The sequence below is a fragment of the Dasypus novemcinctus genome, chromosome 12 (assembly GCF_030445035.2).
Source record: "Dasypus novemcinctus isolate mDasNov1 chromosome 12, mDasNov1.1.hap2, whole genome shotgun sequence".
NCBI classification, from domain to species: Eukaryota; Metazoa; Chordata; class Mammalia; order Cingulata; family Dasypodidae; genus Dasypus; species Dasypus novemcinctus.
The window spans coordinates 104,396,374-104,422,971 of record NC_080684.1 but is presented as its reverse complement, the minus strand read 5'-3'; the positions used below and the strand labels follow the sequence as shown (position 1 = coordinate 104,422,971).

Here is a 26,598-nt window from a genome sequence, read left to right as displayed (position 1 = left end):
TTCACATAGCTTTCACATGCCAACAAATATTAGTCTTCCTTTGATTTTTCCCCACCATGTAAAAGTGTAAAATGGAAGAGGAACTGGGAAAGCCCAAAGAGATGTCCTGAGGTCCTGCCTGGGAAGGACACAGCTTGCTCATTCACTGTGCAAGATTCAGTGCACACCCCTCTGTCCAGGAGCTCCCCAGGCCCTGAGGATAGCGCAGCAAACAGAACCACTTCCCTGCCCTGTGGTATTGCAATGGCAGGGAGGAAGACGATAAACAGAGGTGTTGATGAATGTTAAGAAGAGAAATGAAGCAAGTAAAGGTCTGAAAAGGAGGGGGATGGTCTTTTGTGTGGGCAGCCAGAGCAGGGCTCTCTGAGCAGGTAGCATGTGACCAAGACGCGGATGCAGCTGAGATGGGAAGAGCCGTCTGGGCAGAGGAGAGCAGCCGTGCAGAAGTCTTAAAGCCTGAGTGTGCTTGTTGTAGGTGAGAATGAACCAGGAGGTCCCTGCCAAGCTTGTAAATTCTAAGTAGTTCAGTATGGCTGGAGGTGAGTGGGGGTTGTGGGGGCAGAGCTGGGGGTGTTGGTAAGCAGGAGGCTTGCAGACAGTTGGCTCTTAGTGCAAACTTGTCCCCCTTAGACTAAAATGGCAAATTTCTAGGTAGCTGAGAAAGTTGGTAAGTTCTGGACACCCCAACCTGAGTTTTCTCTCCTCACCTCTTCCTCTCCTGGCCCCTTCTTCCTTTCCAAGAAAGCAGTGAAATGGTACAGGCCTAGGGCAGCAGCGTGGTCACTCTTGTTGGGAGCCTGTACCACTTTATTCCTTTATGCTTTTTCTTCCGTCATGGATGGGGAGAGTTTTGTATACCATGGCCCTTACTTTGCTGCCTTTGATGAGCCTCACCATCTGCAGCTAAATTCTTCCGATCTTGCCAAACTTCAGTCTGACAAATGATAAGAAACTTGGAGACATACCTCTGGTGGGTGTGAGTTCCCTGCCAGATTTGTGCTTCCCGGCTTCCACGCTACAGATCCATATGGGCTGCTTTGGGATATTAAAAAAGCGCATCGCCTCCTGTCCTCCGTCTTACCAGAAGAGGTGAACCAGGATTTGCAGCAGATGAGGTGCTGAGATTTTTATGTTATTTGGCCATGGGAACCAGTGTTCTTGGGCTGGAACTCCTTTGGATTCCTTGAGGCAAAGTGGCCTTGCTGAGGCTGGAGGTTCAGGAGCCATTTCCCCTTGAGCCATTGAGCCCTCTCTTTTTCCCTTGATATTCCCAGTTTCGGACATTGGGCTTGTTTAGCCAAAGTTCTCCAGTTGTTAGACGTAGGATTTGCGTAAAGCGCTTGGCCTGGGGCTTTACCGGACATCCAATAAATGTTTGTCCAGTTATCACATTATTATAATTAAATATTCTGCATGTATGGACCAGTTGTCTGGGGAGGTATAACCAGACTTCCTCAGACTGTGCCTTTTTCCAGTCAGGTGAAAAGAAGAAATCTTTACTGAGCATCTCTGCATTGGCAGAGGCTGTTCTAGGCCCTGGGAAAGAAGCAGTGAGCAAAGCCCTGTCTCAGGGAGCCGACATTCTGGGGAGACAGACAACAAAGACAAACCCATGTTATATTTGTGGTGAGAAGTGCTTTGGAGAAGCGACTAAGGGTGATGGGGATGGGGTGAGCTAATTGATAGAGGTGGTCAGGGAAGACCTTTCCAGTAAATGACACTTGAGCTGATCCTGTGAGGGGGTGAGCTGGTGACTGTCTGGGGAAAGAATGTTCCAGCGTGATGAAACAGCAAATGCAAATATCTTGAGAGTGGAGGGACCTGACCTGTGAGGAACAGCAAGGAGCCTGGTTTGGCTGGAAGGCAACGAGCAGAGGGGTGCATGGTAGAGGTGGGGGCGTGACCTCATGATGCCAGCCTTGTAGGTCAATCAGGTCTTTACCTCTTGCATGAGGGGTGTGGAGTTCCCATAGACGAGGGCTGTTCTCAGATGGACACCAGGCTCCTGGGCGCGGGGCTAGCTTGGGGTCATTTGGAAACTAGAAGACCAGGTGGGAGGCCACTGAAGCAATCCTAGTGTGGGAGGCGGAGGTGGTGAGACAAGGTTGGATTTTGGAAATGTTTTGAAGGCAGGGCTTATAGGCTGTGCTGACAGACTGGATATGGCATATGAGAGATAAGAATCTGGTAAAATGGATTTGCCATTTATTGGAGCATGAAGACTGTGGGGGAGCAGTCTGGTCTTGCTAAGTCTGAGATGTCTGTTGGTCTCTCAAGTTTTGGTGCAGATTTCTTCGCAAGTTGTCCCTTCCCTGCTGGGAGGTAGGGTAGTGTGGTTAAAGGATAATGTTACTTTGCCTCCAGCATCATCCTTTCTAGCTATGTGATGCTGGGTAAGTCACATGGCCTCTCTGAACCTGTTTCCTTGTCTGGAAATGGGAATGGTTTGGAGGGTTGAATCAGGTCATTCTGTGTGTGGCACATGTGACCCCCAGGGAATGTTTCTGCTCTCTGGGTAAGTTACTTGAGGGCAGGAGCCATGCAGCCCAGGCACCTCTGCCTTCATGCAGGGGCTGTCCCAAGGCGTCGCATGGCTGTGTGCCCAGTAAATATGTACTCATTGTACCTGTGGAAGATCTCCATAAAAGTTTTCTGTAATACCTTTACAAAATTCAGAGTAGTTGAAATGTACAGTCATATTTTTTAGCTCCCAGTAAAAATAGTTTGCATATGGCAGTGAAAAATAAAAATTGTACTAGTCCAGAACTGTAGTTTTTAAGTATCAATTAACAAAAAAGATTTTTCATATGCCTCTAAAAGCGAATGAATTGTATCTGAAACTTATTGAAAGAGTTTGGTTTTTTTTTTAACTTACCAAGACCATTTACAGGGAAAATTGCCTTGAAAACATTCAATAAATGCAAAGTGTTCTCTTTTTCATAGACATGTCATTTTGCAATGCCTACCACTGTGAGTCTTTGAAAACATTTTATTTTATAAGAAGTATTCAAGAAAAACTTTCATATATTTTTATTACCACTTTGATTTTGAACACTGGATCTTTTGATTTTTTTCCCAAATCACTTTTATGTGCAGATTTTCAAAAACATTAAAAGTGTTTTCAAAGCCTTGAAACTCATCGATGTTAACAAGACTGGACTGGTTCAGCCACATGAGCTCAGACGCGTTCTGGAGACCTTCTGTTTGAAGATGAGCAATGATGAATACAAAAAGTAAGTAAACCAAGGTATGGGGAGAGATTGTTCAACGGAATTCTCCACCAATTTCAGAATGGGCCCGTCTGGGTTCATTGATTTCCATCCATTGTCCTTCCTCCCTCCTTCTCTGTCTCGATTTCTTTTGAAGAGAGGCACTTTCTGGGCACTTCTGTGTTCACGAGCTCTCCGTGAATTCTCAAAACCAATAGCTAATGGTTCTATGTGACAGCGGCCAATTCCTTTTGTACCCTAGGGTGCCAGTCATCTGGCCTGCAGATTTGAACACATCCAGCTTATTTAAGTAATCCATCACTAATTTCCCCTCCCTTCCTGCTTGGCACTTTGCCCTCATCCCATGTGTTTCCAGCACACGGTTGACTTTTACGCAAAGCCTGGGGTTAGGAGGAGAATTAAAATTTTCAGGATTTATTCATTTGTTAATGCACTCCCTGGTTTGGCCCTTCATCCTGATATAATGAAGAAGCTTAATTTCCCTTTGAGAACTGTTGTTGCTGAGGCTTGGGGGAGGGTTATAGCAGGGGGACTGTGAAAATAGGATGTTTAGCAGTGTGAAAACCTTGGAAAGCTCCACCACCTGCTCCTGACCTGGGGGCAGTGCACTGAAGCCTGGCCATCCATGATTTTGAACCTCCAGTAAACTCCAGATCATTTAGAAGAAACCAAGTGCTTAGAGCTTCTGGGGCTACTTGAGTTTTGAATGAAAACATCTGGACAGTGAGCCCCTGTATGGCTTAATTTATATGATACCCAGCCAAGAGGTACTTGCCCTCTTCCTATCTTTCCCCAAGTGCTTTTCTCAGTATCCTCCAGGCCACTGACAAGAGTTCAGGCCCTTGGGCCCAAGAGTGTCCCATTCCGCTGCAGTCATAAATTGCTATTAAAATAGGTTGCCACAGCCCTTTACCTAGTATAAGAGCATGTCTGCAGGGCTGGAAATAGGGCGGAGGCATTTGCTCCCCTGGCGAGGAAATCCAGAGGTTATGTGGCAGGGTCACGGACACTGCGGGGTCTGAAAGTCCAGGAGACTTTTAAAAAATGGATTTTTCCTAGTCCTTAAAACTTTTTTCCTCTTTATAACCCACCTCAGAATATAAAAGACATAATAGATGTTTTAATTTTTGCATCTTTTCTGGCTGGGAAAGTGTCCAGAATAAGATCCAAACAAAACAAATTAAATAATTTTGTGCATGCAATTATAGAACAGAAGCAACACTCTTCTAAAACAGGCAATCAAAAAACAAAACAGTGTTTTATTTGACAATAAACCTTGTGTTTGGCACTGCAATCTCCAACCTAGTAAATCTATTTTAAAAAATGCTGCTGTCTGTTTCCCCATCTCATAAGTATTGAATAATAAAGAACTCCACAAATTTTTATTTGAGATTTTTTTAAGCCTCGAAAACAATGCTGTTTTCATGATAAAGCTTCAGAAATTTAACATAATAGAATAGCACTCCTTTAGAATGGGAAACAAGATCAAACAGATTCTTTTTTCAATTGTTTTAATGCTTTTCTTATTGAAGCTCAAGAATATACTCTTTCCTCGAGAAGCAACTTCAGTATTAACTTTGCCTTTTTAGATTTTAGCAAGAAACACAATGCAGGTTTTAATCCTTCCAGGTAGCAGCCTTCTATTTAATATCAGCCTTCAGCGCTTGGTGTGATGGCAATGGCCCGGGCTTTGAGGGCCAGCACTCAGGGTCAGTCTGTGCTCTGCCCTCCCTATTTAGTTCTAGGGCCTCAGCGAAGCTCCTGGCCTCCTTGAGACTCAGTTTCCTATTAAAGAAACGGGGACCATGAAGCCTACCTTGCAAGGCTGGTGTGACGATTTGGTGAAATGTACACAGTGTGCCTGTAATGCGTCTGGCACACAGCAGGTGTTCGTGTCCTGGTGACCATATCATAAAGGTAAAGATCCCACGACTGCCCCCTGTTCTTTGACAGTTCTTTTAGGTTGCACAATGCCATCAGCCTAGCTAAAACAAGAGGCCAGAGATAAAATCACTGTCACATTTTACATTTAATCAGGCCTATCCTGAGATCCACCAGTGTTTGTTTCTTTTGTTCCATCTCACTGCACCCTCCCTTCCATTGCTCTGCAGGCTCAAGGTATCTGAATCCAGGCAAAATAATTTACAAGAAGCCTTTGAAAAACAAGCAAACAGATCAGTCTACTGAAGGTCAGCCTGGACAGATGAATGGGCCTGAAGGCACAGTTGCAGGTGGTAGCGTTGGCAAGGTGTATGGACTAATTGCCCCCTAATGTTGGCCCTCCTGTGGCACTTGACTTGCCTGCTGAGTGCTGCAGGCTCATGAGTCCTCCTGCCCGGACGTCAGGTCCCTGGGAAAAGACTCTGGTGGTTGTATTTTAGGAATGGGACCTTCTCTTCTGCCTTTTGAGATACTGCATTCTTGTGCAGGATCAAGGCTTCATTTTTAGAGATTAACCTGTGGGAAATACTACCATGGAATTCCATCTGTCCTCCATGAGTGTGCGACATGCATTGTGAACATGGGCCGGCGAGGCATTAAGAGAGCACAGGGGTCCCTTGTGAGCAAATACTGAATTTTTATAGAAAACCAGAAGGCTGGTGATGATGCCACCCATCAGCATCCTGACATTTTTTCTGGAGCCACAGACTAGCTGAGGCTTGCTCTTTGGCAAGAACTCAAAAAAGATTTCAGTTAGGTGCCACCGTCTGGGTTGCTGAGCTTACTCCTTTATTGTCACAAGATAGAGATGATGGATGAAGGATGGAGCTGTTTAGGGAGTTTCAGTGTTAACATCTGGCAGCTATCCTATCTCAAGATAATTTTTCTTATTAGGACAGCAAAACTCATCAAAGTGGAAAAAAAGGTATACATTGCAATGAATACATGACATTTCTCTTTGTTAAATTTGGAAAACAAAAATAACAAATACTTTAAGTGATAATTACCAAATTTTTAGAAAGCAGCCTGAAAGTAGATAATTATAGAAACCAACGCATATGGAGATACTATAACCAAACATTTCAAAACTGTCAATTTATTATAAATGTGATAATGCAGAAATTATCTAGAAAGCCATTTATCAAGTAGCAGATTTGAATAATAGAAAACTGATTTTGAAAAAGAAAAAAAAAACCCAAGCATCCTGTTTATCTTTTTTTAAATATCTATCTTAAGGATAGACTATGGTTAAATGTTTCAAAATTTTCTTTTTATATAAAAGCCATAGGATGCTTGCAGAAAAGCTTTGCCGCCTCCACCATTCCCTGCTTTGAAACCGAATGCCATCTGGGCCTCTAGCATGGTGATGGCTTGGTTAGGAAGATCGGCTTTGCTCTGCTGTCCAGCTGCTCTAGATGTTTCTGGTCATGGAAATCTTATAGAATGGACTCATGGTTCAGGTTCATTTCCCCCAAATAGGAGAAGAAAGCATGATGCACGTCTGCTCTCTGAGGGAAGAGGTGGCCCCTATGCCACCTCAGTCTCCAGTTCCCCAGCCTGCCACCCTAGAAGGGAGACCCTTAGGTTTTGAAGGCAGGGCCCTTCCCTTAGCAGATCTTGAGATGTCTCTGTCTCAGAATCATCTACATGTCTCCAATTGTAGGCCCGGACAAGTGACCTCTCTCTATCTATATTTCCTTAATCTCACAGTAACTTTTCCTAGGATTTACTTTTGAATTCCTGCTCAAGCTAGAAACGGACGTTAAAATGAATGCCAACTCCAGTGTATGGGAGACCTCTTGGTAGCAAACTTGCTTCAGTTTAGATTCGATGTGTCATAATTCGAGATTACTAAAGATAACCTGTATTTTAGGTTTTCAAATCACTACAACATTGATAAGGATACTGCCGTGGATTATAATGCTTTTCTGAAGAACCTAAGCACGAACAATGAATTGAACCTGAAGTATGTTATGGGAAATCAAGGTATGTGTTTTGAAAGAATGTAGATAAAGGTTTCAATATTCTTTGACCTGGCAATCCCTTTTCTATGAATCTGGCCTGAAGGAACACTTTCACGTGTGGACAATGCATTATGATACCATTATTTATAAGATAAGCATAAATGTCTAACAATAGAAAACAGGTTAAATAAATCAAGGCATATCCACAATACAGTAAAATGTGCAGCCACTAACAGTGACTTCTACAAAGAGATAATGATGATGTGCAAAATGCATGTGAAATATCAGTCGATGACTGGAAGGAAATATTGCAAAATACTTACAGTTGTCTTTAAGTGAAATGTTTCTGGGTATTGATTTGCTCTTCTTTCTGCTGCTTCTGTACTTCTAAATATTTTTGATAATGAACATGTGTTCTTTTAATGATGGGAAAACCTTAATATAAAAGGGCAAATTGTTGCATAATTTATACAGTCATATTAGACTTATAAAGCCAGGCTTATATAGGCAGGCTGCCTTGGGAAGGAACCTTTTTTCTTGTACTGATAATCTTTATCCCCAGCTTCATCAATATAAGTCCCAGAACAGTCAACCTGTTGGATAGTTTCAGAAAGAGTAGGAGACCAGGTCCTTGTAGATGAATGTACGAATCATGTAATTGGAGGCCGCCGCCTCTTTCCCGGCATTTTGGTCATTGCCCTTGCCTTGGTCAGGGCTTTGGTTTCTTGCCGCAGGAGTTTACCACCTGTGACTGGTTTATTCAAGATGGATTGGTTTCAGCTCAATCAGTGCAGTATAAATTCCTTGAGTGCCTTCTCTTATTCTCGGATCAGATCTCCTCACCAGCAAGCTTAAAAAGGACTCTCAGCTTTGGTTTCCCTAACCAAGATAGCTTCTAGCAGACTTCAGAGTGACTGGTTAGAACCTCCTATGTTTTGGGAACCTTTACAACACATCGTCTTCCTAGGACCTTTCATCCCTTCTGGTGGTACAGGGACCTGTACTACTAGGGACTTAACTGAGTAGAAAGTCAAGTAAAATTTTCTCCTTATCTTTAAGAAGTATGTGTGTATGTGTGTGTATTTTTTTTAAAATAGGGCAAGTAAGACATAAAATGAGCCACATTAAAAAAATAATAAAAAACATCTCCTTATTGTGCTCTGTGTAGATACTTTATAAACCTTCCTTTTAACTTTTATTTCTCCCAACAGCTTGTAAGGCAGGTTTTATTGTCCCCATTATCTAGATGAGAAAACCTGGACACAGGAGAGCTAAGTAAGTTGCCCAAAGTCACACAGCTATTCGGTGGTGGAGTTGAGATTTAAATTATTTTGTTCCAGACAAACTAGTCACATGTCTTTAAGAGGACAGGATGTCATGAAGCATTCACAGGAGGAAGAGGGCACGTCAGTTATGAACTAGGTAGCACTTTTGTGGGACCACAGTTTGCAGGATGGCGTGGCAAGTACCCAGGAGAGAAGTGGGAGCATGCCAGCTGACAGAAGCCTGGGCTGTGCATTTAGCCCAAGGGGGAGATAGGGTGCCACGGACTGAGTGGGCCTGAGCACAGAGAAATTTCCCAATAAGTCTGTGAGAGTAGACCCACTTACTGAAACTTTGCTCCATGCCAGGCATCTGTGCTCAGCCTGGCCTCTGCATTATCTCTTTTCATCTTCACTACAGCCTCTTGAGGCAGGCACTAAGGCAGGTTGTATTAGTCAGCCAAAGGGGTGCCAATACAGAAATACCAGAAATCTGTTAGATTTTATAAGGGGTATTTATTTGAGGTAGAAGCTTACAGTTACCAGGCCATAAAGCATAAGTTACTTCCCTCACCAAAGTCTATTGCCAGGTGTTGGGGCAAGATGGCTGCCAACATCTGCCAAGAGTTTAGGCTTCTTGGGTTCCTCTCTTCCCGGAGCTCAGGTTCTCTCCAGGCTCAGCTGCTGTGCTCTCTCCACAAGGCCAGCTGTAGACTACTAGGCAAATGGCTCTGTCTCTCCCCAGGGCTTCTGCCATGTCTAAGGAGCCATCTCTCTTCCTCTGTGTTCTCCTGTGTGCTCACTTTCTGGGCTCCAACTCAAAACTCCCAAGTCTGTCCTTTGCCATGTCTTTTCTCTGTGAGTCCCCATCCACCAAGGGGCAGGGACTCAATGACCTACTGATGTGGCCCAACCAAAGCCCTAATCATAATTTAATCAATTAAAAGTGATTCCTCTGACAGACCAGTTTACAAACATAATCCAGTATCTATTTTTGGAATTCATAAATAATGCCAAACTGCTACACAGGTGAATACTAAGATTCAAGTAAACAGTCAAACCAATCCTACCACACAGAAATAGCAATTGCCAGCATTATTCCTAGCATCTGTCCTTGCATTTATCTGGAAAGGAGCAATAGGTAGGAAGAAATACATTTGTAAAGATAGATTCATGTAGATGCTACTTTATGTAAGTATTTAATTTTATTTGAGTGTATCAGAAGAAGAGAAATTGAAATGAAACTGAAGAAAATGTTGAAATGTATCTTGGCAGGATAGAATGTCTACTGGTTACACTATCTCCTTCAAGACTTCATGGACTTCTAATACTGGTCTGGCTGTGGAGCGGCCTGGGCCTTGCCTAAGCCCCTCCCTGCTTTTTCTGGGTAGTGGCCTAAAGAATCCCTGAATTTCAGTAGTATAGCTAGGCTATGGCTTAGTGTGGAGCCTACTGCATGAATTTTCCATAACAGTATTTTCAATCTCCATATGCAATTCTTTTTCATTTCAAGGTCTTTTGGTAATAGATCTTTGAATAAATATGTTCCATTTTTTTTTTTTAACTTCAAGGATACAAATTATCTTTATGTTGGGCTGTTTTTGTCTTCTGTATCTATTACATTCTAAGTGCTTTATTCTCTTTGTCTTTTTCCTCTGTATTCACAGTGATCATCTTGGTTTTTTAAATATATATATATATAAACCAGTCCTTTATTTTCAGCAAGGTCTACTCTAATCCTTGCTGTTTCTAATTTATTTATTAGTTCTATAATGATTTCCGTAGGTGGACTATATTATTTTCCATCTCAGTTTATTGTTTCATCATCTTGTCATTGAGCTCTTGTTTTACTGAATTAATGTTCCTATTACAATGTTCTGTAAAGTAATTTTGCTCCTTGAGTTACATTTTCTCCCAAGGTGGGATCTTTGTCTTTTGTGCATTATGCTCCTCTCTTTCATTCTCTCCTCCCTCTGCCCCCAACTTTTTTCCTGTAAAGCTTGCAATATTTCAAGAAATTTGGGTAAATTGAGCATTTCTAATTCTATTATATTTCTTCTCTTGATATTTCCATTTATTTCTTAAATTTTTTGTGCTTTCCCTGGGGTTTACCATATATATCTTTAATTAACCAGGATCTACCTTCAAATATTATTATACTGATTCACATGAAGTGTAAGGACCTTATAGCACTGTTTTCCAAAATCTTCCCTCTCATCCTTTGTTCTATTACTGTCATACACTGTACTTTTACATACTTCACAAAGACACAATGCACCACTGCAATTTTTCTTTAGACAGTCCATCATTTAAAGCAATGAAAAAGAAATAAAATTGAATTTTCTTTTTGCCTCATTTATTCCATTTTGCATGTTGTTCATTTCTATTGATCGAACCAAGTTTCTATATGATATATTCCTTCTGCCTAAAGAACTTCCTTTTACATTTCTTGTAGAGTACATCTATTGGCAAAAATTCCCTTGAAGTTTATTTAAGTAAGTCTTTATAACTCCTTCATTTCCGAAAAATATTTTTGTTGGGTATAGAATTCTGAGTTGATAATTTTTTTCTTTCAGCACTGAAGATAGCACTTCCTTGTCTTCTGACTTGCTTGGTTTCTGACGAGAAGTCTACTGTAATTCTTAGCTTTGTATGTAATGTGTCTTTTTTGCTTTCAGCGGTATAATAAAGATATGCCCAAGTGTTTTGTTCTCTTTACCCTAAGGAGTCTATTTATCCTGCTTATTATTCTCTGAGCTTCTTGGAGCTGTGATTTGGTATCTATCATTACTTTGGAGAAATCTCAGCTATTGTTTCTTCTGCCCTGTTCTATCTCTCTTCTCCTTCTGAGTTTCCAGTTATACCTATGTTAGACTGCTTGATATAATCCCACAACTCTTTATTTGCTCTGTTCTGTGTTGTTCACTTTTTTCTCCCTTTGCATTTCAGTTTGGGTATTTTTTATAGACCTATCTTCAAGTTTATTCTTTCTCAACAGTGATGAGTTGTCTCATGAACCTCTTAAAGGCCTTCTACCCCTCTCATACTCCATTTTTAATTTTCAGCATTTTCATTTGTTTCTTTCTTATAGTTTTCATTTCTCTACTAAAAATGCCTATTAGTCTTTTATGTTGTTTGCCTTTTCCATTAGAGTCATTAGCATTGGGGTCAGCAAACTATGGTTTGTGGGTGAAATCTGGCCTGCTCCCTGTTGTGTTTTTGTGAATAAATTTTCTTTGGAAAACAGGGATTCCCACTTGCTTATGTATTATCTGTGGCTACTTTCACACTACAACAGCATGGTTAAGTAATGACAACAGAAACCATATGGCTCCCAAACTCTAAACTATTTACTATGTGCCCTTCACAGAAAAAGTTTACTTAATAAATTTTACTTAATTATGATTTAGCATATTAATCATAGTTACTGTTAATTCCTTGTCAGATGGTTCCAACATCCATGTGATAGCTGAGTCTGCTTCTTGGGGTGTGTTGTGTTTTCCTTAGCTTTTTGTATACTTCAGAATTTTTATTGAAAGCCAGGCATCTTGTGGAGGACATTAGCTACTGAGGGAAAAAGGATTTGTTTTGTTTTGTTTCATTTGTCTGAAAATGGGTGTGCCTTTCCTTCTGCTAGGCCTTTAGTGAGTGAGTTTTGGTTACTCTCATTGGGATGGGCTGGGTTTGAGGTTGTTGGTCTGATTACCCTCGATCCTCCAGAGCCTTCAAATTCCTATAGCTATGCCTTGTGTTTAGATGGGGAGTTGGTTTGCCATTGTTGTTGTTGTGTTTAATGACTACTCTACCCTTAGATTTTGGTTTTCCCTTTATTTTGTGCCTCAAAGAAGGTCTGTCCCTTGCAAGATACTTGTTAGTAGGTGCTTGTCAGCCTGGCATTGGAGGGTGGCAGAGCATGGTCTGTTGTTCTCTCTTTTTTTTTTTTAAGATTTATTTTTTATTTATTTCTCTCTCCCCTTCCCTCCCCCCCTCCAGTTGTCTGCTCTCTCTGTAAATTTGCTGTGTGTTCTTCTGTGACAAGGTGGCACTGGGAATCTGTGTTTCTTTTTGCATCATCTTGTCGTGTCAGCTCTCCGTGTGTGTGGCACCATTCTTGGGCAGGCTGCACTTTCTTTCGCACTGGGCGGCTCTCCTTACAGTGTGCGTTCCTTGCACATGGGGCTCCCCTATGCAGGGGACACCCCTGCATGGCATGGCACTCCTTGTGGGCAACAGCACTGCGCATGGGCCAGCTCCATACGGGTCAAGGAGACCTGGGGTTTGAACTGCGGACCTCCCATGTGGTAGGCAGATGCCCTATCCATTGGGCCAAGTCTGCTTCCCATTCCTTGTTTCTTTAGGAGGCACTGGGAACTGAACCTGGGACCTGGGAGGAAGGTGCCTAATTGCTTGAATCACCTCTGTTCCCTGCTTTGTTGTGTCTCTCATTATGTTTCCTCCTTGTCTTTTGTTGCATGATCTTGTTGTGGTAGCTTGCCGTGCCTGCCCGTCCTCTTTAGGAGGCACTGGGAACCTGTGTTCCCTGCTTTTGTTGTGTCTCTTATTATGTTTTTCTTCTTGTGACTCTTGTTCCATCATCTTATGTCAGCTTGCTGACACAAGCTTGCTATCTTCTTTAGGAGGCACCAGGATCCAAACCACAGAGCTCCCATGTGGTAGGCAAGAGCTCAATCATTTGAGCCACATCTACTTCCCAAGCTGTTGGGATTTTTATTGGGATTGTGTTGAATCTGTAAATCAATTTGGGTAGAATTAACATCTTAACAGTATATAGTCTTCCAATCCATGAACACTCAATGTCCTTCCATTTATGTAAATCTTCAGTTTCTTTTAGCAATGTTTTATAGTTTTCTGAATACAGGTCCTTGATGTCCTGGTTGAGTTTATCCCTAAATATTTGATTATTTTATTCACTGTTATAAGTTAATTTTTTTCTGATTTCCTCCTCAGATTGCTCATCAATAGTGTATAGAAATGCTATTTATTTTTGTGTATTAATCTTGTATCCCACCACTTTGCTGAACTCATCTATTATTTCTAATAGCTTTGTTGTGGATTTTTCAAGATTTTCTAGATATGAGATCATGTCATCAACAAATAGTGAAAGTTTTACTTCTTCCTTTCCTATTTGGGTACCTTTTCTTTCTTTTTATAGCCTAATTGTTCTAGCTACAACTTCTAGCATAATATTACCTAATATTGGTGACAGTGAGCATCCTTGTCTTATTCCTGATCTCAGCGGGAAAGCTTTCAATCTTTCACTGTTGGGTACAATGCTAGTTTTAGATTTTTCATGTATGTACTTTACCATGTTGAGTAAACTTCCTTGTATTCCTGTCTTTTGGGGTGTTTTTATATAAAGAAAGGATGCTGTATTTTTAAAAATGCCTTTCCTGCATCAATCAAGAGGATATTGTAATTCTTCTTCAGTTTATCAATGTGGTTTATTACACTAATTGATTTTCTTGTGTTGAAAAGCCTTTGCATACCTGGGATACACCCACTTGATTGTGGTGTATAGTTCTTTTACTGTGCTTTTGGGACTGGGTTTGCAAGTATTTTGTTGAGGACTTTTGCATGTATATTCATTAGAAATATTGGTCTATAATTTTCTTTTTTCATAGTATCTTTATCTGGTTTTGGCATTAGGGTGATATTGGCTTCATAGAATGAGTTTGGCTGCATTCTTTCCTGCTCAATTTTTTTGGAAGAGCTTGAGCAAGGTTGGTATTAGCTTGTCTTTGAATGATTGGTGTAATTCACCTGTGAAGCCATCTGGTCCAGGGCTTTTCATCTTTGGGAGCTTTTTAATGACTGTTTCAATCTCTTTCCTTGTGATTGGTATGTTGAGGTCTTCTCTTTCTTCTACTTTGTCTAGTTTTTTGGCATACAGTTGTTCATAGCATCTGCTATATGCCTCATTTCTGTAGGGTCAGTGGTAATATCTCCCCTCTGATTTCTGATTTTATTTATTTGCATCTTTTCTCTCTTTTTCTTTTTTTTAAGATTTATTTTATTTTTATTTCTCTCTCCTCCCTCTTCCCCAGTTGTCTGTTCTCTGTGTCCATTTGCTGCATGTTCTTCTTTGTCCGCTTCTGTTGTTGTCAGCGGCATGGGAATCTGTATTTCTTTTTGTTGCATCATCTTGTTGTGTCAGCTCTCCATGTTTGTGGCACCATTCCTGGGCAGGCTGCACTTTCTTTTGCACTGGGCGGCTCTCCTTATGGGGCACACCCCTGCGTGGCACGGCACTCCTTGCGCACATCAGCACTGTGCATGGGCCAGCGCCACACAGGTCAAGGAGGTCTGGGGTTTGAACTGCAGACCTCCCATGTGGTAGATGGACGCCCTAACCACTGGGCCAAGTTCACTGCCCTTCTCTCTTTTTCTTTGTCTGTCTAGGTAAGGGTTTGTCGATTTTGACGATCTTCTCTAAGAAACAACTTTTGGTTGTATTGATTCTTTCTATTGTTTTTTAAATTCTATATTTCATTTACTTCTGCTCTAATCTTTGTTATTTCTTTCCTTTGGCTTGGTTTGAGATTAGTTTGCTGTTCGTTTTCTACTTGCTCCAGGTGAACAGTTACATCTTACATTTTAGCTCTTTCTTCTTTTTTAATATAATCATTGAGGGCTATAAATTTCCCTCTCGGCAACCTTTGTGGTGTCCTATAGGTTTTGATATGTTGTGTTCTCGTTTTCATTCATCTCAAGATATTTACTGAATTCTCCTGCAATTTCTTCTTTGCCCCACTGATTATTTAAAAATGTGTTGTTTAACCTCCATATATTTATGAATTTTCCCTTTTTTCTGTTCATTACTGATTTCCAGCTTCATTACATTGTGATTAGAGACAGTGTCTTGTATAGTTTCAGTCTTTTTAAGTTTATTGAGACCTGTCTTGTGAACTGACATATGGTCTATCCTGGAAAAGGATCCATGAATACTTGAAAAGAATCTATGTCCTGCTGTTTTGGTGTGTAATGCTCTATAAGTGTCTGTTAGGTTTAGTTCATGTGTCATATTATTCTTGTCTCTTTCTTCTGTCCAGATGTTCTGTCCAATGCTGAGAGTTGTGTATTGAAATCTCCAACTATTATTGTAGAGACAACTATTTCTCTTTTCAGTTTTTCCAGTGTGTGCCTCATATATCTTGGGGCACCCAGGTTAGGTACATAAATATTTATTATAGTTATTTCTTCTGGGTGAATTGTCCCTTATATTAATATATAATGACCTTTTTCACCTCTTATAACACTTTCACATTAAAATCTATTTTTTCCAATATTAGTATTGCTATAAGAGGTCTTTTTTGGTTATTATTTGCATGGAATAACTTTTTCTGACCTTCTACTTTCAAACAGGTTGTGTCCTTACATCTAAGGTGAGTCTCTTGTAGATAACATAGATGGCTCATATTATTTTTATCCATAATATCACTCTGTCTTTTGATTGGGGTATGCAAGCCTTTAACATTCAGTGTCATTACTATAAAGGCATTTGTCCATTTTATCCTTTGGCTTTCCATTGTTATATCTTATTGTTGTCTGTCTTTTTACCCTTTAATTTATCCTTATAATTTTCATTTCTGCATTCTTCTTCAAGTCTCTCATCCTCGTTTTTTCCTTTCAGGCTGCAGCACTCCCTTTGGTATCTCTTGTAGTTCTGGTCTTTCGGTGATATACTGTTAGTTTTTGTTTGTCTATGAAGACTTGAAACTCACCCTCATTTTTGAAGGACAGTTTTGCTGGGTACAGAATTCTTGGCTGGTAGTTTTTCTCTATCAGTATCTTAAATATATTGTACCACTTTATTCTCGCCTCTGTGGTTTCTGATGAGGTTCCCATGTATGTGATACTTTGGTTTTCTCTTGATGCTTTCAGAATCCTATCTTTATCTCTGTTATTCGTCATTCTGAATAGTAGGTGTCTCAGAATAAGGTCTATTCAGATGTATTCTGTTTGAGGTGCATTATCCTTAGATATTGACATTTATGTCTTTCATAAGGGTTAGGAAGTTTTTGGTCATTATTTTCTAAAAGATATTCTTTCTGCTCTTTTTCCATTCTCTTCCCCTTCTAGGATATCAATAACACATATGTTTGTGCATTTCATGTTGTCATTCAATTCCCTGAGACCCTGTTCCATTTTTTTCCCATTCTTTTCTCTTTCTCTTTTCCTGTCTTTTCAAGTGCATTGTTCTGTTCTCATTCAATTCATATCTGCTGTTATATGCATCTAATGTAATTTTTTAGGAGGTCCTGGGTTTGATACCCAGTACCTCATACATGGAAAGTAGATGCTCAACCTCGAACTACATCCAGTCCCCATTTAATGTATTTTTAAAAAAATTTCTCTCCCCTTCCCCATCCCCCACCCCAGTTGTCTGCTCTCTGTGTTCATTCGCTGTGTGTTCTTCTGTGTCCGCCTGTATTCTTGTCAGTGGCACCTGGAATCCATGTCTCTTTTTGTTGCATCATCTTGCTGTGTCAGCTCTCCATGTGTGTGGCACCATTCCTGGGCAGGTTGCCCTTTTTTTCATGCTGGTGGCTCTCCTTATGGGGCGCACTCCTTGCACGTGGGGCTCTCCTATGCAGCGGTCACCCCTGTGTGGCACGGCACTCCTTGCGCACATCAGTACTGCATGTAGGCCAGCTCATCACATGGGTCAGGAGGCCCTGGGTTTGAACCTTGGACCTCCTGTGTGGTAGGCGGACGCCCTATCTGTTGGGCCAATACTGCTTCCCTAACGTATTTTTAATCTCATTCACGGTGTCTGTCATTCCCATCTGTTCTGTCACTTTTCTTTGTAAGCTTTCAAATTGTTCTTTATGTTCACTGAGTGTCTTCTAAATATCCTTATTTCTTAGTCATATTTTCTTTTTACTTGATTTAGGAAATTAGTGTGATTATCATTGATTGTCTTAAATCCTGTGTCTTGTCAGGATTTTTGGTTTGTTCTTTTGGCTGGGTGATTTCTTTTCATTTCTTAGTATGGCTTGTAATCTTTTGATAATGTCTAGGCATCTGAATATGTTGGTGAATTTACTTTGATGACCAATTTCTTTCTCTTGCCTAGTGGTTTTGCTTCACTCTCTTCTTTGATTTTTGGTTCAACTTATTCTAAGCCTTTACCATTGTCCAGTTTAAGTTATCAAAATAGGGCCAGGGACTCATTACTGGGGTACAGACCAGATCAAGGGGACTGGGGCAAGAGACACCTAAAAGCAGTTTTGCTCCTTGCAGTTTCCCAGCCAGTCAGCAGATGGCACACATCTGCATATCTTTCCACAGAGGTGACTCTTTGAACCTCCACTTGCCCATTCTGGTCTGACCAGAGCCAAGATTCAAACTGGCTCTGCTGACCAAATTCACCAAAGAGAAACCACTCTCCACTCTCTGTCACATCTTCCCACTTCCCAGGGAGGAAGACACCTGTTCCCTTCTCAATTGGCTACAGAGACCGTGGTTTTTGTCCGGGCTGTTCCCTTTGAGGTTGGGGGCAGGTGCCTCTCCCAGCCGTGGTGACTAGTAACTCACAGTTTTCTTTTCAACTATTTCGTTTCTCTGCCGCTTGACCTCCTAGGGGTTGCACAGCACTCTCCTGGTCTTCAGAGACCCAAAGCAGTTTGCTCGGACAGCTTTTTGCCCTTCCTCCATTGTTTTTGTGAGAGAGTTGAGACCTGCCTGCCTAGTCTGACACCATCTTCCCGGAAGTCCCTCAATAGTTTATTTCTTCTTATTGCTGAGCTATATTCCATGGAATGGTTGTACCACAGTCTATTTAACCAATTACCTATTGAGAGACATTTTGGTTGTTTCTTATTTTGGTTGTTGTGAATAAAGCTGCTTTGATCATCAGTGTACAAGCTTTGTGTGGACACACAATTTTTAAAATTTCTCTAGGATACATGTTCTCATCTTACTAATTTCAAGACTCTGATTACATATATATCAACCTGTGTGAAATTGTCCCATAGGTCACTGAAGCTCTGATCAATTCTTTCCATTATTTTTCTTTCTCTTCTTCATATCAGATGCTTTCTATTGATCTCTCTTTTTTCCTTCTCCATTTTCCTGATAATCCCATCTAGTGAATTTAAAATCCACATAATGTTTTTTTTTTCCTTCGGTTCTATTATTTCCAAATGGTTCTTTCTCTACAGCTTTTATTGTTTTGCTGATTTTTCCTTTATGTTCATTCATTGGTTGCATAATTTCCTTAACCTTCTCAAACACTGTTAAAGTAATGGCTTCTAATTTTTGTCTGCTAATTCCAACATCTAGATCTTTTTGCAGTTTCGTCTCTATTGATGAACTTTTTCTTGATTACCTTTTTCTTTTCAGTTATTTGGATTAGTCCCTGGAGTGTATTGTGTGTTTTTGTGTATATGTTTAATAACTTTGGAACTTTTCCTGGATATAGAAAAGTTTATATTGTAGAGATTATGGATTCTGTTAGGTTCCTTTGAAGAATGTTAAGTGTTTATTTTAACAGCCAGTTTACTTGACAGCACGCAAACTCTAATATTCATCTTCTCTGAGTGGGGTTAACACCTGAAATCTTTATTCTGTTCTTTTAGCTTTATCTGGGCAGCTTGGTGTGTGCTTCAAACATCTCTAATGAGGGGCCTGCTAGAGATTTTAGCAGAGTTTGTTCACTGGCTTTAGAATTGCCCTTCTGTATTTCTTCTTTTTGGGCTTTCAGGCTACTGTGGTAGTTCTGAACTCTGTTTTCTGATTCCTGTTGACAATATGACAATGAGTTTATATTCGTATTCTAGCTACTTAGCTTGGTTCCTGCTGACACCTGCCCTCAGGCAAATAGCCAAATAGCAAAAATCACCAAGTGCTATTCCATTTTCAAGTATTGAATTCCCTCCAATTTATGTCTGTTTTCAGTTGCTCTCCAGTGCCTTCAGATAGCTTTTGTTTACGTTTTGGCCTGAGCAGATAATTGTTATCTGCTAGGAGGGTTGGCTCATAATTTTGCTTCCAATTATGGCAGTGACTCCACCGTAGTTGGAAGCAAAACTTACTGGCTGCTTATATTAAAAGTGTTTTGTTTCAGTTTATGCTAGCAGTTTTTTTTTACTCATTTTCCTATTTTTCTTCTTTTGCTTATTTCATAAAGTATGGTGAGATGGTATGGATAGCAGACAAATCTCTGAAATCAGTGGCTCATCTTTCCCACTGCCAGCCTCATTTCAAAATCTTCAGTCCCCAAGTGTGAATCTCATGCTATCAGCATATCCTTTCTGGGTTGGATTGTGATAGAAACCATTTTATTGGACCATGGATCAGCTAATGTGAATTCCTACCTTACCAGCTTGTTCTGGGGAAAGCCAGTGAATCCAGACAGGTGCCAGGGTATCAACCAAACAGAGCAGTTCAAAAATTATTTCCAGGTTTTAATTTATTTTCTAATTTATTCCTGCTTAAGTCATTAAGAAGTTTCCACAAGATTGCCACATCAGTGGGGAGTAGTTGTAGCTCAAGTGGCTAAGCTCCTGCTTCCCACATGCAAGGTCCTGGGTTCGATACCCAGTACCTCCTAAAAACAAAACAAACAAACCTAACTCTTATTGGGGAGCGATGTAGCTCAGTGGTTGAGTGCCTACTTCCCATGTACAAGGTCCTGGGTTCACTTCCCAGTACCTCCTAAAAAAATGAACAAATAAATAAAAAATTTAAAAAGATTGCCATATCAGGAGTGGAAAGCTTTGTTATATTTTATCATTGCTTTTTTTTTCCTAAAGATTTATTTTATTTGTTTATCCCCCCTTGCCACTTGCTTGCTGTCTGCTCTCTGTGTCCATTCTCTGCGCGTTCTTCTGTGTCTGCTTGTCTCCCTTTGTTGCGTCATCTTGCTGGGCCAGCTTTCTGCAGGTATGGGCCATCAGCTGTCCGCGGGTGTGGGCTGTGAGCTCTCCACAGGCACAGGCCATCAGCTCTCTGCGGGCACTGGCCAGCTTGCCTTCACAAGGAGGCCCTGGGAAACGTACCCAGCGCCTCCCATATGGTAAATGGGAGTCCAATCAGTTGAGCCACATCTGCTTCCCTTATCATTTGCTTTCATCTTTTTTAGGTTTGTCTTTCCATCTTGGTTATTTGGAGATATTGTATGATTTCCTACATGTCCATGAAAGTTCGTCTGTGGCCTTTAACACATGAAAAATGTTTGCCTGGATATAAAATTCTTGGCTCAAGTTTCCTTTTAAAAGTATTTTACATATTTTTATCCATTGCCTTGTGACATAAAGTTTAGCTGAGAAAAAAGTTTGATGGCAGTCTGATTTTATTTCCCGTATTAGTGACTTGATATTTTACTTTGATGTCCAAAGGATTTTTTCTTTTTATTTAAAACCCAGTAGTTTTATTAGAATGTTAGGATGTTGGGCACTTGGTTGATTTCCCAGGTACATTGTGTGCTATTTAAATTGGCAGTTTTGAGTCTTCTATTTTAAGAACGTTTTCTTGAATTATAATTTTTAGTTTTTGTTCTTGTCCATTATTTGGTTCTCTTCTCAGTGATTCATATTACATGTATTTCGAAGTTAAAAAGGTTTTTTAGCCTGTCTTCTAGACTATAACTTTCTTACAAGTTGTCTCTTTCCTTCTTTCCTTCCTCCCTCCTTCCCTACTTTCCTTCCTTCTTTTCTGTTCTTGATATCTTTTTTTAAAAAATCTTTTATTACTTTTAAGGCATTACCTGTATATTTGTTCTTGTGTTCTTTTGTTCCTTTTATATCTGAAATTATTGTTTTCTTTATTTTTTCTAATTTGTTCCTGAGGTCCATCACCTAATTTTCTGAGTTCTTTTTTTAACTGATTGATAATTCTTTTTCTATGTCTCCTTTTAGTTTAAAAATCTCTCATTAATCAATATGAAGCTAATGTATATTGAATGACTACTGAGTACTAGGCATATACATTTATAATCTAATACTCATAATAACCCTATGGTATAGGTACTACCTTTCGTCTCTTTTTTTGCAAGTCGGCAAATCTCCATCCTCCAGACCCTGGCGTATTGTTTAAATGAACGTCAAAGGGATTCCACAGGTGTGCTGTGTGTATGCTCCTGTGAATCACCATTAGAGCATTGGTGTCCCAGAGTGGAGTGAGCGTGGGACTAAGAATCAGAAGGTCTGGGCAGGAGACCTCTGTTGCTCACCGCCTGTGACGTAGCTTCCTCATCTATCAGGGAGATTCTATTCCATCATCCATGAGGCCTCTTAGAATTTGTGTGTTCTAGGATTGCATGAGCCCACTAAGGTCTTAGAATTCCAGACCAAGGTCTGAAGGACAGACTTTGTGTGTTTTTAAGTAGCCCAGAGGGATACTTGGGCAGACTCTTTTTTTGGAGGTAGGAAATGGAATTCCAGATGACTGGCAGTTCGTTAACTACAGCTGAGTAATTATGAGTGTGCTTAATTTGGCTGAAGCTTATTTGCAGACATTTTGGGAAATAAATCTGGAAACCATTTGTGATTCCTTGCAGTTGATTTTGTGAAAGGAAAGAGCTATATATTTTAGAGTTATTTCATTCTCTTGTGTTATAAAAGTAATACGTGTTGCAAAAAAGTCAAAACTCAAAAACACAAAATAGTAATCCTACTTGCCTGAATTCTACCACAGTATTGTTTTTGGAATATTATCCTCCCAGATTTTTTTTTTTTTATGATGCATAGACAAATGGATGAGTGGATGCATAGATAAGTGTTAAAATGTAAGTTGAATTATGCTAGTCATCTTTTCAATCACAAAACAGTATATTTCAAGGAAAAGTTTTCATTCTCCATAAATTTAGACATGCACCTTTCTTTTCACAGTTTGTGTATTATTTCATAGGCTAGATGAAGCCACTGTTTATAAAACTTTGTTTCAACTTTTTACTCCTATAAACAGTGGAAAAAATATCCTTATCCATATGCAGTTGTTCAGTGGTCCAATTTTCTACTAGTATAAAGTTCTAGAAGGTGTTTAAGAGTATTCAGGTTTTCTACACAGAGAGCAGAACTGGTTCTTAGCATTGCTTTTAATCCTTGCTTATTTGACAAATGAAAAAATGTTAACTTGTTTTAATTAGACTTTTTAAATTACCAATGAGTTTGAGCAGTTTTTCAAACATTTATTGGATTTTTGTAGGTTTTTAAAAAATATGAATTACCTTTTTATGACCTTAGCCTATTTTTCTTTTGGATGCTTATCTTTTGGATTCATAAAACTTCTTATGTATTGTGGAAATTAACCTGTATTTTTCATGTACATATATATATATATTTTAAATATATCCCACAGAATGTTTTTTTAAAGATATATTTATTTATTTATCTCCCCTCCCCCCTTCCCCCCAGTTGTCTGATCTCTGTGTCTATTCCCTGTGTGTTCTTCTGTGACGACTTCTATTCTTATCAGTGGCACCAGGGATCTGTGTTTCTTTTTGTTACGTCATCTTGCTGTGTCAGCTCTCCATGTGTGCAGTACCATTCCTGGGCAGGCTGCACTTTCTTTCGCGGCTCTCCTTACAGGGCGCACTCCTTGCGCGTGGGGCTCCCCTACACGGGGGACACCCCTGTGTGGCATGGCACTCCTTGTGCGCATTAGCACTGCACATGGGCCAGCTCCACATGGGTCAAGAGGCCTGGAGTTTGAACTGCGGACCTCCCATGTAGTAGGTGGATGCCCTAACCACTGGGCCAAGCCTGCTTCCCTTCATGTATTTTAGCTATAGTTTTTCCCCACGTATTTTTCTTTCACTGTTATTTGTGGAGATTTTAAAACCAAATAATGATTAAATATTTATACTGTCAGATTTATCAATTATTTAAATGATTTCTGTCTTTAATGTTTTCCTTGGAAGGGTCTTCTCATGCTAAGATTATGTATTATGTAACATTCACCTTAGTTTTATTCTACTACTTTTGTGACTTCATTATTCCATTTCATATACATTCACTCTATCTAGGATTTATTCAAGAATAAGAGAGCAAGTGGGAGACTAACTTTATTTTTTTCCAAAATGGCCATTCAGCTATTCCAATACCATTTGTTTGATGCTTCATTGTTTTCTTGATATATTCAAGTCTTAATTTTTATCAGACGGGTAATGATTAAAAGGAAACAGTTAATATTTATTTATTTATTTATTATTCATTTTTAAAAAATATTACATTAAAAAAATATGAGGTCCCATTCAACCCCACCGCCCCCACCCCCCACCCCCCCACAGCAACACTCTCTCCCATCATTATAACACATCCATTGCATTTGGTAAGTACATCTCTGGGCATCGCTGCACCTCATGGTAATGGTCCACATCATAGCCCATACTCTCCCACGTTCCATCCAGTAGGCCCTGGGGGGATCTACAATGTCCCGTAATTGTCCATGAAGCACCACCCAGGACAACTCCAAGTCCCGAAAACGCCTCCATGTCTCATCTCTTCCTCCCATTCCCCGCACCCAGCAGCCACCATGGCCACTTTTCCTATACCAATGCCACATTTTCTCTGTGGACCTTGGATTGGTTGTGTCCATTGCACATCTGTGTCAAGAGGGGGCTTAGATTTCACATGGATACTAGATGCAATCCTCCTGCTTTCAGTTGTAGGCACTCTAGGCTCCATGGTGTGGTGGTTGACATTCTTCAACTCCATGTTAGCTGAGTGGAGTAAGTCCAATAAATCAGAGTGTAGGAGTTGAAGTCTGTTGAGGCTCAGGGCCTGGCTATCATATTGTCAGTCCAGAAATTCAAATCCCCTAGATATATCTTAAACCCCAGCACCAACTACAATTCCAGTAAAGTAGCATGAAAGTCTTGTGAAAAGAGATCCCATCTGAGTCCAGTTCCATCACGCAGAAACACCAGCTTCAAAGAAGGGCCAACTTACATGGCAGTGAACCCCATCTGCCATGACCATAGAACCCGTGGGTCTCTTTAGCCCTCAAAAGAACCAATACCTGGGGTTGTATCTACTTTATCTGTCTCTGAGACTCTGCTCAGGTGTGCATAGGGGAAAACAGTTAATATTTAAAGTACCTTTGGCAATGTTAATATACTTAAGGCTGTTTTATTTTAATAGAGGTCTCAGGGGAGAATCAGCAAGCCGAATATTCCAAAAAGGAGAGCTTGCCCAGGTCTGTATCATCTGAAGATGTCTGGAAAAATTACAACCTAGATGAAATTGAGAGGACCTTTTGCCAAGAGGTAAGCAGTGTTTTTTCTAATGCCAGAGTTATCTTATGTGTGGATGAAGCAAAGTTGACAGCTATGGAAAACCTATTAGATATACGCGTTTCTAAAATTAGTTTTGGTCCTATGTATCTCCTAAAACTCTAAGATCTCCTCTATCTCTTTAAACGATATATTGGTACTAGTGATGGTGATGATGAGTTCATTGATTTCTAAGCACCTCCTTTGTACTACTTATATATTAAATCTAAGAAGAAAAAATATAGGACTTATATAAGTAAATTATGAAAGTGTCATTTATATAACATTTTTACATATTTTATAAATTATAAAAAGAGTGCCATAAAAGAAAACTTGAATAAATGAAGAAAACTTTTCCAGTCTTGGATTGGAAGATTCAATTTTAATGCCAACTTTCCCTATATTTGGATATATGCTATTTTTTCCTTTTGATAAAATTATAATAGAGGATTTATCCTACCACCTAAAAATTATTTTCTAAAGGTCATTTAAATAAGACACTATGGCAGGCACTGGTGCAGCAATAAACATACAAATTGATTTAAAAGACCAGATGGATAATGGACTAATTTTCATATATAAATTTAACATATGCTATGAGGCATCTCAATAAAGTGTGGTAGGAGTGGGATGTGGAGTATTCAATAATTATTACGATGATAATTAGCCAGTCACTTTGGGGGAAAATAGCTTGTAACTTTGTACTCTTCACGCCAAAATAAATTCTATATGCATCAGCTATTTAAATGTAAAAATTAAAGTGGATGAAAGTTTTTTAATCTTAAAATGAGACCGTCTTTTAAGCATGAAGTAAATCCCAGAAATCATAAAAGAAAAGACTGATAGATTTCACTACATGTAAATGAAACAGCTTTTGTACAGTAAAACGTTATATAAACAAATGATAAACTTGGCAACATATTTGCAACATAAATGACAGATAAGGAATAACTGTTCCTGATGTTCCTATGTGTGTTTTACAAGTTATTATAAACTTTTCAATAGAAAAATGCCCATGAGGAAAAATCTAAACGCCAGTTGCAATAAGGGCGTGGCAGAGACGAGTACTTTAATATTCTGTTGCTAAATTGGTAAAAGTTGTCTTCTGCTGTTATTGTTAATGACTTGATTGTTTTCATAAAGAGATACATAACCATTACAAAATATGTAAGCAGTTCTGAAAAGTACAGAGATGAACATAATAAATGATCTGAAATCCACCAACAGAAACAACCAAAGATGTAGGTGATTGTATTTCTAGGCTTTTCTTTATTCCCATATAGAAAGATGTCTGAGTTGAGTGGGTAGACAGAAATAATTTTATGAATAGGATCATACTCCTTTTTAAAATGAGACCTAGTTAATGTAAACATACTTGAATTTCCCAGAAGGAAAAGAAACATCCTTCTCCTCCTCTACCCTTTTATAGGGTGTCGTCCGTGTCTGGCACTGTTCTCAGTGTGTCACAGGTGTTACCCTGTTCCGTCTCCACAGCAACTCAGCAAGTCAGGCACTGATACCACCTCAGGCCTAAGACAAGGACCCCAAGGCAGGAAGAGACTCAACGGTTTGTCCAAGGCTGCCCTGGCAATAAGTCCTGGAGCCCAGTCTTCAAAGTCCTTGAACTTAACCCCTCAGCACGATCCCTAGGTGAAAATGAAGACCCTGCTGAACTTTGGATAAATATTCCTTTACCACAAGAGTATCAGGTCTCAAAAAGATAAGAAACGAGATTAGGGAAGCCAGTAAGAGCTGGAACGCGGTGGCTTTTGAGGCTCTCAGTCCGGGCAGCCTGCAGGGCTTCTCCCCGCAGCGCTCAGGGGTGGTGGGCACGGGCGACTGATTCCTGCCTGCTCTCCCCACTGCACAATCCTCGCTGTGTGTATTTTGTTCTTAGTTCTGTTACCATAATCCCCCGAGTTTTGCCTTCATATATTCCTGTGGATTTAATGTACCTCGCTCCT

General features: G+C 40.0%; 1 protein-coding gene across 2 annotated transcripts in view; it reads left to right on the top strand.

Annotated features, from left to right (window-relative positions):
* EFCAB6 (EF-hand calcium binding domain 6) overlaps window positions 1–26,598 on the top strand; it is a 294,900-nt gene that overhangs the window by 70,188 nt on the left and 198,114 nt on the right. For both annotated transcript variants that reach the window (XM_071219103.1, XM_023588220.2), the window contains 3 exons: window positions 3,097–3,233; window positions 7,045–7,157; window positions 24,504–24,628. In XM_071219103.1, coding sequence (XP_071075204.1) covers window positions 3,097–3,233; window positions 7,045–7,157; window positions 24,504–24,628 — 375 coding nt within the window. The remainder of the gene's footprint in view (window positions 1–3,096; window positions 3,234–7,044; window positions 7,158–24,503; window positions 24,629–26,598) is intronic.